Source organism: Ahaetulla prasina, chromosome 3 (genome assembly GCF_028640845.1).
Source record: "Ahaetulla prasina isolate Xishuangbanna chromosome 3, ASM2864084v1, whole genome shotgun sequence".
NCBI lineage: Eukaryota > Metazoa > Chordata > Lepidosauria > Squamata > Colubridae > Ahaetulla > Ahaetulla prasina.
Window position 1 is genome coordinate 9674330 of NC_080541.1, and position 14923 is coordinate 9689252.

At 40.6% G+C, this 14923-nt stretch overlaps 1 protein-coding gene across 1 annotated transcript in view; it reads left to right on the forward strand.

The window, feature by feature from the left end:
• COL22A1 (collagen type XXII alpha 1 chain) overlaps positions 1-14923 on the forward strand; it is a 316045-nt gene that overhangs the window by 241349 nt on the left and 59773 nt on the right. Inside the window, exons 41-46 of the mRNA XM_058177405.1 lie at positions 1427-1504; positions 3127-3162; positions 4679-4732; positions 9448-9492; positions 10030-10077; positions 13681-13794. Coding sequence (XP_058033388.1) covers positions 1427-1504; positions 3127-3162; positions 4679-4732; positions 9448-9492; positions 10030-10077; positions 13681-13794 — 375 coding nt within the window. The remainder of the gene's footprint in view (positions 1-1426; positions 1505-3126; positions 3163-4678; positions 4733-9447; positions 9493-10029; positions 10078-13680; positions 13795-14923) is intronic.

The following is a 14923-nucleotide window of genomic DNA, read 5'->3' on the forward strand; positions in this document are numbered from 1 at the left end:
AGAATAAGCTAGTAAGATTCCTTGAGTGCCATTTCGTTTGGAGAGTGGAAGGGTTATTGACTCATAATTGACTACTAGTAAGGTTTGAAACAGTCCCTGTAATTTTCTTGGCAAGAATTCAGCATGCTTCCTAAGGCTGAGGAAGAGTGACTTGTCCATGGTTCTTCAGCTAGCTTTGTATCTAAGGTAGGATCAGAACTCAGTCTCCCAGTTTCTAGTGTGGAGCCATTTACACTACACCAAACTAGTTCTGCATTAATCATAACTTGAAAATGTCTAATAATGTCTCAGTTTAATAAACATCTATGGAGATTCTCTGTCATCCAGGTCATGGTTGTCCCAAAGGTTCTTTTTCAAGAGGCAACTAGACTTACTTGTTTTTCTTTGAAGACGTTTCACTTCTCATCCAAGAGGTGAAATGTCTTCTTCAGAGCTGTAGAAGCTTCTTGGATGAGAAGTGATACGTCTTCAAAGAAAAACAAGGAAGTTCAGTTGCCTCTTGAAAAAGCACCTTTAAGACTCAGGTTAATAAGCTCTTTTGATAAGTCACATTTATCAAATCACATATTATCTTTCATTCTATCCATAACTCATCATCCAGTGAATAGAATACCCTGTTTCCCCCAAAATAAGACATCCCCTGATAATAAGCCCAATTGGGCTTTTGAGCACATGGCGATAAGGCAAAGCACTTATTTCAGGGTTCAAAAAAATATAAGACAGGGTCTTATTTTCGGGAAAACAAGGTAGAATAGAATAGAATTCTTTATTGACCAAGTGTGATTGGACACACAAGGAATTTGTCTTTGGTGTGTATGCTTTCAGTGTACATAAGGAGAATAAAATACATTCATCAAGAATAAAAAGATACAACACTTAATGATAGTCAAGGTTACTAATAACCTATCAAATTGTACTAGGAAACAAAAACAATGTAAATTGAAAGATACAGGGAACATGGTTATAGTAATAAGTGGGAAGAGATAGAGAAGAGAATAATAATAGTAATACAGTCTTAGTAAATTTTTTGACAGTGTTGTGGGAATTAGTTGTTAAGCAGAGTGATGACATTCGGGAAAAAATCTGTTCTTGTGTCTAGTTGTTCTGGTGTGCAGTGCTCTATAGCGTCATTTTGAGGGTAGGAGTTGAAACAGGAGTTTATGTCCAGGATGTGTGGGATCTGTAGATATTTTCACAGCCCTCTTTTTGACTCATGCAGTATACAGGTCCTCAATGGAAGGCAGGTCGGTAGCCACTGTTTTTTCTGCAGTTCTAATTATCTGTTGAAGTCTGTGTCTGTCTTGTTCGGTTGCAGATCATGTAGAGAAGACTGTGTTCTAACGTAACATGGATATAGCATAATGAATATAATAGGTCTGTAAAATAAATTTATTGAAATATACACTATGTCACCTGTCCTTGTCAGGGAGATCGAGGTGCTCCAGGTGTACCAGGTCAACCAGGAGACAGAGGAACTCCAGGTGTTGGACTTTCAGGACCACTAGTAAGTATGGAACATATTACTCACTAATTTGTGATGGAGTTCAATATGTATTTCAAAGGTGAATCATGTGATCCACGTCATCTGCCTTTGAGGGGGGGACATGAATGATATCAATACACACAACATAGAGAGTGAGTTACCTGCATCTCCATTAGAAGCAAAAAAAAAAAAAAAAGGCTGATTATTTGACCAATAATGGATCTGTCATAACTACCATATTTTTCGGAGTATAAGATGAGGCACACCTTATTTTTTTGGGAGGAAAATAAGGAAAAAGCTGATTGGTAGGTGGATCGGCTTCCTGGAATAAGCTCTGTGCCTTGCTTATTTTTTTTGCTTTTTTTTCTGCCTCTGAAACTTCTGAAACTCTGTCTCTGAAAGCCTCCAAAACAGCTTCAGAAAAAAAACCTCTGAAACTCTGTTTGGGGGCTTCTTTTCTGAAGCTTCTTTTCTGATGCTTTTTTCAGCCTCTGAAACCTCCCTTTGAAAAGCTGTGCGGGGCTACATTCAGAATATAAGACGCACCCAGATTTTTACCCTCTTTTTTGGGGGGGGGAAAGGTGCGTCTTATACTCCGAAAAATATGGTATTTTTTTCCTTTTATCCTGCATCTTTAACACTTTCTGGGTAGCTTCTATTATTGCAAATAGTATATTAATGTTAAAAATTAAGCAAGTGGCATAATTAATTGTAACATTAAAATTGTTCTGTAGAAAATTCACCATAGATAAAAGTAAAAAAAAAAAAAGGCCAAACATTATCCTTTGGTGAATCAGTCATATTCTGAGTCAAATCATTGATTAGGTTTTCCAAATCAATCCCATTTGATTCAGTCATTCCTATTGAAGTGTCAAATTCAAAGGGGAAGGGCCTTATCTGTTGGAGCACCTACCCTCTGGAACGAAGTTCCCCCCGGTTTGCGTCAATTACCTGACCTTCGGACCTTTCGCCGTGAACTGAAAACGTATCTGTTTATCCAAGCGGGATTGGCTTGATTTTTAAATTTTAAAATCTTTGAATTTTTAATAATTTTAATGGGGGTATTTTAGTATGGGTCAATTCGACGGTTTTAATTCTCGGCCACTTATAGAATATGTATTTTAACTGTTGTTTTAATTTTGTATATTGTATTGTTTTAATCTGGCTGTACACCGCCCTGAGTCCTTTGGGAGAAGGGCGGTATAAAAATCTAAATAATAAAATAAATAAATACTGTAAATAAATTGTTTTGGGGAAAAAAAATTCTGCCTGTCTGCGAAAACATCCGAAACAATTTGGAAACAGTCAACTTTATGATTTAAGCAGACTTCTGGATTTTAATTGGAAAGTCAATTCAGTTCTAAAATCACATGACCTTCCAATTCAATTCCATCTTCAACCTGAATGTTTGTAAAATTGTATAATTTTCAAAACAATTAGCCAGAAATTTAGTGACCATTGTTTTGGATAACTGTATCCACTGATTAACATGTAATTTCAGAATTTGTCACAGTTGTAACATTTGTTTGCTATTTATTTGCCCAGTTGTCTCTGAGTTGAGTGGCTACAAAAATTGAATGAATCAATATTTGTTTGTTTGTTTGTTTGTTTAAAAGTGAATGATTATTATCCACATTTTTCAGGGACCAGTTGGACCTCCTGGAGACAAAGGGCCACCGGTACAGTAGGTCTTTCTAATTATATGCAGTATGTGGTAGGAAATAGGATGGAAATATTATTGTATTATATCACCTTTTGGTTTGCCAATGATAGTAGAAAATTCAGGTACATACAGTATCAGTAATATCAGTTAGTATAGAAATATTGACTTGACTCTATTCTTTACGTTCCCAATGCTTATGATCTATAGATATCCAGGTGCTAATGCTTTCTACAACTTCTGGGCATTTTCAGCAGAAGACTCAAGAGCTGGATTATGATGGGTTTTATGAAACCATAATTGTGCCGATCATCTCCATCTCCACAATTGCCACATGATTGTACCCGGGGGTGAAATGCTCCCAGTTTGGACCGGATCGTGCGATCTGGTAGCAATGGGGGCGGGTAGTTCAGAGAACTCATAGCAAAAATCCCTGCCTATCCCACCGCCCATGCCTCGCTGTTCCTCTTCTCTGTCCCTGAAGCTCTTGGTGGTGATATAGCTGCAAACGGCCTTAAATGACTGCTGCGGCACTTCAAAGGGCCGCACTACAGCTGGTCAGTGCTGTAGGCGGCTAGTAGACCGGTGCCTCTATTTTTAAAGAAGGTAGACCAATGCGCTCCCAAAAAAAGGCAATTAGTAGACCGATGCCTCTATTTTAAAGAGATTTCTGAGATTTCTGTGTTTCTGTAGTGTTTCACTCTAACTACACAAACACACAAAATCTCACAAAGCTGTATGTGGCATTTTGTGCGTGTATGAGAATCAGTTGTGTTGTGTTGTGTTGTGTGTGTTTGTGTAAAGTGTGAAAATTGATTTTTGAGCTTTTTGTGGCCGTGTGAGGTTCCTGCTTGTTGCAGGGGCCGTTTTGGGTGAGGTGCAGCTGCTTTTACATTGTGTGTGAGTCAGTTGTGTTGTGTTGTGTTTGTGTAAAGTGTGAAAGTTAGTTTTTGGTACCTCTTATTGTTTTGTATACTCTATTATTTTTTTTATTTATTGTTATTGGCCACGCCCACCCAGTCATCTGACCACCAAGCCACACCCACCAATTAAGCCACACCCACAGAACCGGTAGGGAAAAATTTTAGATTTCACCCCTGATTGTACCTCTTTAGAGAGATGGCAAAGCTAATAAACTTCTAGCCGTGTTCAGTGTATGATAAAACCTAGCAGGTGACTGTTAATGAGTGGTGTGTTATGTGTTGACCATAGTTATTTTCTTCTTAAATCAAAGATATACATGAGCACGCAGAACCACATGCGTGGTAGAAATTTGTTAGCAAACTGTAATTTTAATATGAGGAGAAATCATTAAATGCATGACCAGAGACTATTGGATTAATTAGTGATTAATGCTTATAGAAGCGTACATTAATGATTTCTTTCCTTCCTTCTCATCTTTACCACAACTATTTAGACTGGGGTTGAAGACCAAGGATAATTCTTGCCCCAAATAAGTGTCTCCATCCAGGACACAGAAAAATGTGGTATGTAAGCTTTGAGATAATGCGTCATGTTCTTCTCTGTTTCACCAGGGTCCCCGTGGCTTACCAGGAATCCAAGGTCCCCCTGGACAGACTGGTCACGATGTAAGTAAAAAGACTGATGGTTTGTCGATTTATGAACTACAGTAGATTGTTGATCAGAAATCATTATACTAGAAGAAGTATAGTCTTCCTTATCCCTTCAAAACTAAAACAACAACACATAGACAATGCAGTTTTTATTTACCTTCCTGCCAGGACATATAAGGGACACGGTGGCTCAGTGGCTAAAGCGTTGAGCTTGTCGATCAAAAGGTCAGCAGTTCAGCAGTTTGAATCCCTCGTTTATTTATAATTTATTTATTTATTTGTCACAACAGTATATATAAGCATAAGCATGAAATAACTATACGAATTGGATACAATCAAAGGGAACATTAGGACAGAAACGGTAGGCTTGTTGGTGCTCTTATGAACGCCCCTTACAGACCTCTTAGGAATGGGGTGAGGTCAATAGTAGATAGTCTTTGGTTAAAGCTTTGGGGATTTTGGGAAGAGACCACAGTGTCAGGTAGTGTATTCCAAGTATTAACAACTTTGTTACTGAAGTCATATTTTCTGCAATCAAGATTGGAACGGTTCACATTAAGCTTAAATCTATTGTGTGCTTGTGTATTGTTGCGATTGAAGCTGAAGTAGTCTTCAACAGGAAAGACATTGTAACAGATGATTCTATGAGTTAAACTCAGGTCATGTCGAAGGTGACGGAGTTACGTGGCGAAGTGCCATATAACACGGTGAGCTCCTGTTACTTGTCCCAGCTTCTGCCAACCTAGCAGTTCGAAAGCACATAAAAAATGCAAGTAGAAAAATAGGGACCACCTTTGGTGGGAAGGTCACAGTGTTCCGTGCGCCTTTGGTGTTGAGTCATGCCGGCCACATGACCATGGAGACGTCTTCGGACAGCGCTGGCTCTTCAGCTTTGAAATGGAGATGAGCACCGCTCCCTAGAGTCAGGAATGACTAGCACATATGTGCGAGGGGAACCTTTACCTTTACCTTTAGGACATATAAAAGAAAATTTTCATGAAATGTTCCAGTCAAAGTGTCATTGTAAAATGGGAAGCAGATAATGACTAAAGGCTAGGTGAATTGCTCAATGTTTAGATTAACTCTTATAAAAATTCACAAACCATGTGCAGTTGAACATTTGAAAATGTTTCTCAATTGCTTGTCGGTGAAGTAATCCCACAGCAGTGTACAAAGTAAAGGTTAAAACATAAGATGTAGTGTAATCATTTCAATAATGCAATATTTAACCCTAATTAACCCTAACTAACCCTAACCAGAACAACTAGACACAAGAACAGTTTTTTCCCGAAGGCCATCACTCTGCTAAACAAATAATTCCCTCAACACTGTCAGACTATTTACTGAATCTGCACTACTATTAATCGTTTCATAGTTCCCATCGCCAATCTCTTTCCACTTATGACTGTATGACTGTAACTTTGTTGCTGGCAATCCTTATGATTTATATTGATATATTGATCATCAATTGTGTTGTAAATGTTGTACCTTGATGAAGGTATCTTTTCTTTTATGTACACTGAGAGCATATGCACCAAGACAAATTCCTTGTGTGTCCAATCACACTTGGCCAATAAAAATTCTATTTCTATTTCTATTTCTATTGATGAAGCAGCCCATATAATCAATAAATAGAATGAATTAAAGGAAAAGGAAGTTTTGAGCAATGGAGGAAAAAAGTCTCAGGACACTAACAGCCCTACCTAAAGATGTGTGATTAACCACTAAAAATCTATTCTTTTAATAATATTGGATCTGCTTCATAATGCCCAAGGTTGTGTAATTCTAATAATCACTTATTATTCATAACTCATTTTTTCCAGGGCTTCAATCAGCAGTAATTGCTTTCTAGAAATCTTTCCTTTTTCTATTTATAAAGGAGAGGGAAGCATAGAATGATGCAAACTTGCAAAAAGGAAATAATCAGTGAATTTCTTCTTGGTTGCTCTTCCCGTGTGTCTTCTGTTCTAGCTGAGCTCAGCAAAGTAGAAACAGATAATTGCAGTAATCAGCCAGCAGCAAAAAAGAAGAAGAAGAAGAAGAAGAAAAGAAAAAAGAAAGAAAAAGAAAAGAAAGAAAAGAAAAGGAAAATGTAGACAGAAGTAGGGGGTAGAACTGATTCTCCCAGACTCTACTTTTATGCAAAATAACATTGATGCATTAACTGAAGAGCTTAACTGAATTAACTGAATTAACTGAATTAACTGAAAAGCAAAAAAGGCTTTAAGAGTTGTAAACTTAATCTTGCATAGCTTCTTCTCCAGAAATATTACACTACTAACCAAAGCATATAAAACATTTGCTAGACCAATTCTTGAATACAGCTCGCCTGTTTGGAACCCATACCTCATTTCGGACATTAATACAATTGAGCGTGTCCAAAAATATTTTACAAGAAGAGTTCTCCGCTCCTCTGAATACAATAAAATACCTTATACCACCAGACTAGAAATATTGGGTTTAGAAAATTTAGAACTCTGACGCCTTCGAAATGATCTGAGTTTAACTCATAGAATAATCTGTTACAATATCCTTCCTGTTGAAGACTACTTCAGCTTCAGTCGCAACATTACACAAGCACACAATAGATTTAAGCTTAATGTGAACCCCTCCAATCTTGACTGCAGAAAATATGACTTTGGTAACAGAGTTATTAATGCCTGGAATTCACTACCTGACCCTGTGGTCTCTTCCCAAAATCCCCAAAACTTTAACCAAAAACTGTCTACTATTGACCTCACCCCATTCCTAAGAGGTCTGTAAGGGGCGTGCATAAGAGCACAAGCGTGCCTACTGTTCCTGTCCTAATGTTTTCTTTTATTCATACCCTTTATATGTATTTATATGTATTTATATTCCTGTCCTAATGTTCCCTTTGATTATATCCAATTCGTATAATTTTTCTTTTTTTATACTTATGCTTATATATATGCTTATATATCGTATAGTTATTTCATGCTTACGCTTACATATACTATTGTGACAAATAAATAAATAAATAAATAAATAAATAAATAAATAAATAAATAAATAAATAAATAAATAAATAAAAAAATAAAAAAATTAAAAAAAAGAGCTCTAAGTATGATCGCTTCTCTTTTTCAAAGACCAGTTGGGAAGATTTCAAGTTACGATGGACTGTTTTCTCTTTAATGAGACAAGAAACGGTCAACAGATAGCCCCCATGTAACCTCCAAACTCTTTTTTTTTTTAAAAAAAATTCTCCCAGGTTACAACAGGCTCATTTCCCCAGAATTTAGCATTGACCCTTGAACATCAGCATATCATGTAGAAACATCTAAATGAAAAAAAAAACACACAAAGACATGAACTGGACAGAAAAACAGAGTTGGAAGACACTTTGGAAGTCTTCTAGTTCAACCCCCCCCTCCGCTCAAGCAGGACACCCCAAACCATTTCAGACAAATGATTGTCTAATCTCTTCTTAAAAACCTCCAGTGTTAGAGCTCCCACAATTTTTGGAGGCAAGTCATTTCACTGATTAATGGTTTTCACTGTCAGGGAAATGCCTCGTTAATTCTAGGTTGATTCTCTCCTTGATTAGTTTCCATCCACTGCTTTTTGTTCTTCCTTCGGGTGCTTTGGAGAATAGGTTGACCCTCCTCTTCTTTGTGGCAGTCCCTGAGATATTGGAACACTGCTATCATATCACTCCTAGTCCTTGTTTTCATTAAACTAGACATAGCCAATTCCTGTATTGATACAAGAAACTTTTCTTCTGAAGACTTCCTTCCTTCCTTCCTTCCTTCCTTCCTTCCTTCTTTCTTTCTTTCTTTCTTTCTTTCTTTCTTTCTTTCTTTCTTTCTTTCTTTCTTTCTTTCTTTCTTTCTTTCTTTCTTTCTTTCGTCAACAAGTACAAGGAAAAAAGCATCAGTATAGACATAGACATGGACACATGAAAAAATGGCACAAATAAATGGATATAAATAAGCAAAACTTAGCCATAAACACATAAAATGAGTACATATAAATGGGGACAGTAGGACAGGGACGGTAGGGGCACGCTGGTGCGCTTATGCACGCCGCCTTAGGGACCTCTTAAGAAACATGAAAAGTCCACAGTAGACAGTTTAAGGTAAAAGGTATGTAGAGAGACTAACAACAGGATCAGGTAGAGTGTTCCAGACATCTACTACTGCTGAAGTCGTATTTTCTGCAATCATGATTAGAGCGGATTACATTTAGTTTGCATCTATTGATAGCCCTTGTGTTACTGCAGTTGAAGTTAAAGTAGTCATCAACAGCTAGGACATTATGGTAGATTATCTTGTGTACTTAGGTCGGAACGTAGACGGCATAGTTCAAGGTTATCCAGGCCTAAAATTTCAAGCCTGGTGGTATAATGAATTTGATTGCGAACTTTAGGAAGTTCTCATAATTTCCTGAATCTTGTTACTGTGATCAATATGACTACTGTGAAAATAATTTCACTAATGGGACACATTGCAGCTAAAGAGAAAAATCTTGACATCTATGTGCCCCTGAGTCTAACTGCATTGTAGGGATGCACAACCCTATTCCTTTTGAAGTGTTTGATGTCCATAAGTAGTACCAATAGAAGATATGATTTGTAGCTCAGCATTCAACTGTGGGATCCTTGCATTGATAACGCTACGTAGTTTGGTAATGAAACAGCTGCAAGAAAACTATCAAGTTCAGAGAGTACTAAGGACCCCATTCTTCTTCCCCCCAACCTTCTCTTTCTACAGGGTTTACCAGGAAATCCAGGAGAAAGGGGACCACCAGGAAAACCAGTAGGACATTGCATGGTCTTTCTCTCTTTCCCTTCATTTTCTTTTCATTGGCACGTTTCATTAAGAAATGAACTATTTTGTTCCAAGCAAATATGGCAGGCCTGAAGATCCAATGCAAAAGATGGCTTCCAGGCCTGACATACTGCAGAACAATGTATGAATACCCAAGAAGAAAACCATTCTATGTTGTACAACATCAGGGGTGGACAACTATGGCCCCTTTACAACCTGTGAACATCAACTCAGAATTCCTGAGCCAAACATGCACAGGAATTATGGGGATTGAAGTCCACAGGTCATAAAGGAGCAATAGTTGCCCACCCATGATGTTGTAGATATCTCTACCACTCTTTCAACTTACAACAGTGGTAGTGGAGCTGTTCTTCCTTTGTGAGAGGTGCTTCAATAATGTGGTCCTTCAAAAAGACTTGAACCATGTAAAGTTGGCCGGCGGCTTTCATGTTCTACCTTTGATACCAGACCTTTTGAAATGATCTCCATAAATGATGTAGGTGGTTTTATTTTTTCTTCTCTTAGGGTTCCTCTCCACTCCTTAACCCTGATGACATCAGACTATTAGTTAAGGTAAGGCCTTTTTCCAGGTGTCCAAAGACCTAATACTTGGGGAGCATTAATGTAAATCATCAAAGTCTATAAATGCTTGTAAAATGTACTGTGCATGCAAAATATAAGAAGGAGCGTCTCAGGAGAAAACGTAAACATGTAGAGGATGTTCACGAGAGCAAAGGGAGACATTTATTTACTTCTTTTTGTGTTCTTCTCCCTTAAGTAAGAGAGAAAGAGAGATGATAGGTAGATAGAGATAGATGATAGATAAGTAGATAGATAGATAGATAGATAGATAGATAGATAGATAGATAGATAGATAGATAAACTAGATAACTAGATGATAGATACATATCTATCCATATCTATCTAACCAATGCGCTGGTTCCGTCCCAGGCGCCTGATGGACCCGGAGAGGTTCCTGACGGAGCTTGGGCCGTTCCCCGAGCACCTGGCCCACGACTCGACTGAAGAGCTAGTTGCGGCCTGGGAACGGGCCGCGGCTGGAGCTTTGGACCGTGTCGTGCCTTTGCGGCCTCTGACCCGGCGTCGGTCTCAACCAGCTCCTTGGTTCTCCGAGGAGCTGAGGGAGATGAAGCGCCGGAGAAGACGCCTAGAGAGTGCCTGGAGATCCAGCCGCTCTGAGGCTGACCGGACACTAGTTAGGTCCTATAGTAGGACCTACCTAGTGGCAATGAGGGTTGCGTTCCTACGTTTCCTCCCTCATTGCGTCGGCAGATAACCGCCCGGCCGCCCTGTTTCGGGTGACCCGCTCTCTCCTTCAACAGGAGGGGCGGGAGGACCCCCTACAAGGGCGTGCCGAGGAGTTTAACGGTTATCTATACGACAAAATCGTTCAACTTCGGGACGGATTGGATCAAAATTGGGTAGATCCAGGCGAGGGTTCTGAGGCCCGTCTTGTTGAGGTGGTTTGGGATGACTTTGATCCTGTGACTCCCGAGGACATGGACAGGTTGCTGGGTAGGCTGAACGCCACCACATGTTTACTGGATCCGTGTCCCTCCTGGTTAGTACTGGCTACTCAGGAGGTGACGCGAGGCTGGCTCCAGGGGATTACAAATGCTTCTTTGCGGGAGGGGGTCTTTCCCGCGGCCTTGAAAGAGGCAGTGGTGAGACCCCTCCTCAAGAAGCCTTCCCTGGACCCAGCTGTTTTAGGGAACTACCGGCCAGTCTCCAATCTTCGCTTCACGGCGAAGGTTGTTGAGAGTGTGGTGGCATGTCAGCTACCCCAGTACCTGGATGAAGCTGTCTATCTAGACCCGTTCCAGTCCGGCTTCCGGCCCGGATACAGTGCGGAGACAGCTTTGGTCGCACTGGTGGATGATCTCTGGAGGGCCAGGGATAGGGGTTATTCCTCTGCCCTGGTCCTATTAGACCTCTCAGCGGCTTTTGATACCATCGACCATGGTATCCTGCTGCGCCGGTTGGAGGGGTTGGGAGTGGGAGGCACCGTTTATCGGTGGTTCTCCTCCTACCTCTCTGATCGGACGCAGACGGTGTTGACAGGGGGGCAGAGATCGACTCAAGGTGCCTCATGTGTGGGGTGCCGCGGGGTCGATTCTCTCACCCTCCTGTTCAACATCTATATGAAGCCGCTGGGTGAGATCATCAGTGGCTTTGGGGTGAGATACCAACTGTACGCTGATGATACCCAGCTGTACTTTTCCACCCCGGCCACCCCAGTGAAGCTGTCAAGTGCTGTCCCGGTGTCTGGAGGCCGACGGGTCTGGATGGGGAGGAACAGGCTCAAACTTAATCCTCCAAGACGGAGTGGCTGTGGATGCCGGCACCTCGGTACAGTCAGCTGCAGATGCGGCTGTCTGTCGGGGTGAATCATTGGCCCGATGGAGAAGGTACGCAACTTGGGCGTGCTCCTGGATGGTCGGTTGTCCTTTGAAGACCATTTGGCGACCGTCTCCAGGAGAGCATTTTACCAGGTTCGCCTGATCCGCCAGTTGCGCCCCTTCCTGGACCGGGATGCCTTATGCACAGTCACTCATGCCTCGTTACCTCTCGCCTGGACTACTGCAATGCTCTCTACATGGGGCTCCCTTGAAGAGCACCGGAGACTTCAGCTAGTTCAGAATGCGGCTGCGGGTTATTGAGGGAGCGCCTCGAGCTCCCATATAACACCTATCCTGCGCAGACTGCACTGGCTACCTGTTGTTTTCCGGTGCGCTTCAAGGTATTGGTTACCACCTTTAAAGCGCCCATGGCTTAGGACCGGCTATCTACGGGACCGCCTACTGCCGGCTTCTATCTCCCATCGTCCGCACGCTCCCACAGAGAGGGACTCTCAGGGTGCCGTCAGCCAAACAGTGTCGACTGGCGGCCCCAGGGAGGGCCTTCTCTGTGGGGCTCCGACCCTGTGGAACGAACTTCCCTCGGACTTGACAATTACCTGACCTTAGGACCTTTCGCCGCGAACTTAAAACTTATTTATTCCGTATGGCTGGACTAGCCTGATTCTTATTTTTATTGGATGGGTTTTTAAAATTCTGTGATTTTACGGGGAAGTACGTTTTTTAATATTTTGGGCATTTAAATTAGTTTTTTAAGGGATGTTTTTAATTATTGTGTGTATGTATATTTTATCTGCCTGTTCACCGCCCTGAGTCCTTCGGGAGAAGGCGGTATACAAATTAAAATATTATTATTATTATTATTATTATTATTATTATTATTATTATTATTATTATTATTATTATTATTATTATTATTATTATTATTATTATTATTATTATTATATAGATGATAGATAGATAGATAGATAGATAGATAGATAGATAGATAGATAGATAGATAGATAGATAGATAGATAGATGATAGATACATATAGATGATAGATTAGATAGATAGATAGATAGATAGATAGATAGATAGATAGATAGATAGATAGATAGATAGATAGATAGATAGATGATATAGATTAGATTAGATATAGATTAGATTAGATATAGATAGATAGATAGATAGATAACTAGATAACTAGATGATAGATACATATAGATACATATAGATGATAGATTAGATATAGATAGATAGATAGATAGATAACTAGATGATAGATACATATAGATGATAGATTAGAGATAGATAGATAGATAGATAGATAGATAGATAGATAGATAGATAGATAGATAGATAGATAGATAGATAGATAGATAGATGATAGCTAGATCTGCCCCCAGTGATGGGATTCAAATAATTTAACAACTGATTCTCTGCCTTAATGATTTCTTCCAACAACCAGTTCACCAAATTGCTCAGAAAGTTAACAACTGGTTCTCCTGAAGTGGTGCGAACTGGCTGAATCCCACCACTGTCTGCCCCCCATCACAAAAAGTGTGTGTGTTTGTGTGTGTGTGTGTGTTTTTGTGTGTGTGTGTTTGTGTGTGTGTGTGTTTGTGTGTGTGTGTGTATGCATGCATGCATCATGAGCACATTTCTCTTATTTTTTGTGGTGGTGGTTAGCTTTATATAAATTAAAGCCTTCTTTAATTTACATTCAATTCATAATTCAATACAATGGAGCCAAGATAGATTGGCATTTCAGAAGAATCGCCTGCCATTTCAGTACTCTATGATTCTCCTCTTTAGGACGTTTGCACTGATTGTCCTCCTGGACCAGCTGGTCTCCCTGGAATCCCAGGACAGAAGGGTGATAAAGGCCTTCGAGGCCCACCTGGGAATGATGGACCAGTTGGAAAAAGGGTAAGAAGCATAAGAGACAGAATAACAGAGTTGAAAGGGACCTTGGAGGCCTTTTAGTGCAACCCGCTGCTTAAGCAAGAGGCTGTATACCGTTTCAGACAACGGCTGTCCATTTTCTCCTTATAATGGAGCACCACAGCTACTGGAGGCAAGCCACTCCACTAATTAATTGTGCTAATTGCCAGGAAATTTATCCTTAGTTCTAAGTTGCTTCTCTCCTTGGTTACTTTCCATCCCTTGCTTCTTGTCTTGCCTTCAGATGCTTTGGAGAATAGCTTGGCCCCCTCTTCTGTATGGCAGCCCCTTCAAATTTGGCTATTGTGTCACCTCTATGCCTTCTTTTCATTAGAATAGACTTAATTGCAGGTTTGCTGTCCTCCCTTGTAGATGTATTGCTACAGGCCAGAGGGAGAAAGAGATTGCCTCTGCTAGGATATTTGGCAGATTGCTCTTGCATTAATAATAATTGTTCTTTGAACACTTCACATTAGTGATTTATTGGGATGCCTCTGTGACCTGCATGCATTACTGACGTATCCAGAAGCAATGTTGAGGAGATCTTATAAATCACTTAGGCTAGAAGTCCGGCTGGATTCTGCTTGGGTAGTATCAAGATCTATGTCAACGTTGTGAAACTGGTTCTTCTATAATAGTGATGACGAACCTATGGCACACATGCTGGAAGTGGCATGCAGAGCCATCTCTCCGGGCATGCCAGCTGTCACCCCTTGCTCTTCCTGTTTCCAGCATGCACATGCGCGCTGGCCAGCTGGTCTTCGCATGGATGGGAGTGTCAGAAACTGGAAGAACAGCTCCCTGGCACACATGTACTGAGTCAGTTGGTCTTTGTGCACACCTGCACGCCAGAAATCAGAAGACCAGGTGACCAGTGTGCATGCGCACACCAAAAACCGGAAGCTCAGCTTCCTGGCGCGTGCATGCACGCCAGGAAGCTGTTCTTCTGATTTCCGGCACTCCCCCGCGCACATGTGCACGCTGCCATTTTGGCACTCAGTGCCGAAAATGTTCACCAACACTGTTCTATAAGGTCTTAAAGAACAGGCTTTTTCCCCCAAACATTGGGCCAAACTATGGGATACATCTAGATACAGGATAAGACTCTTGAATG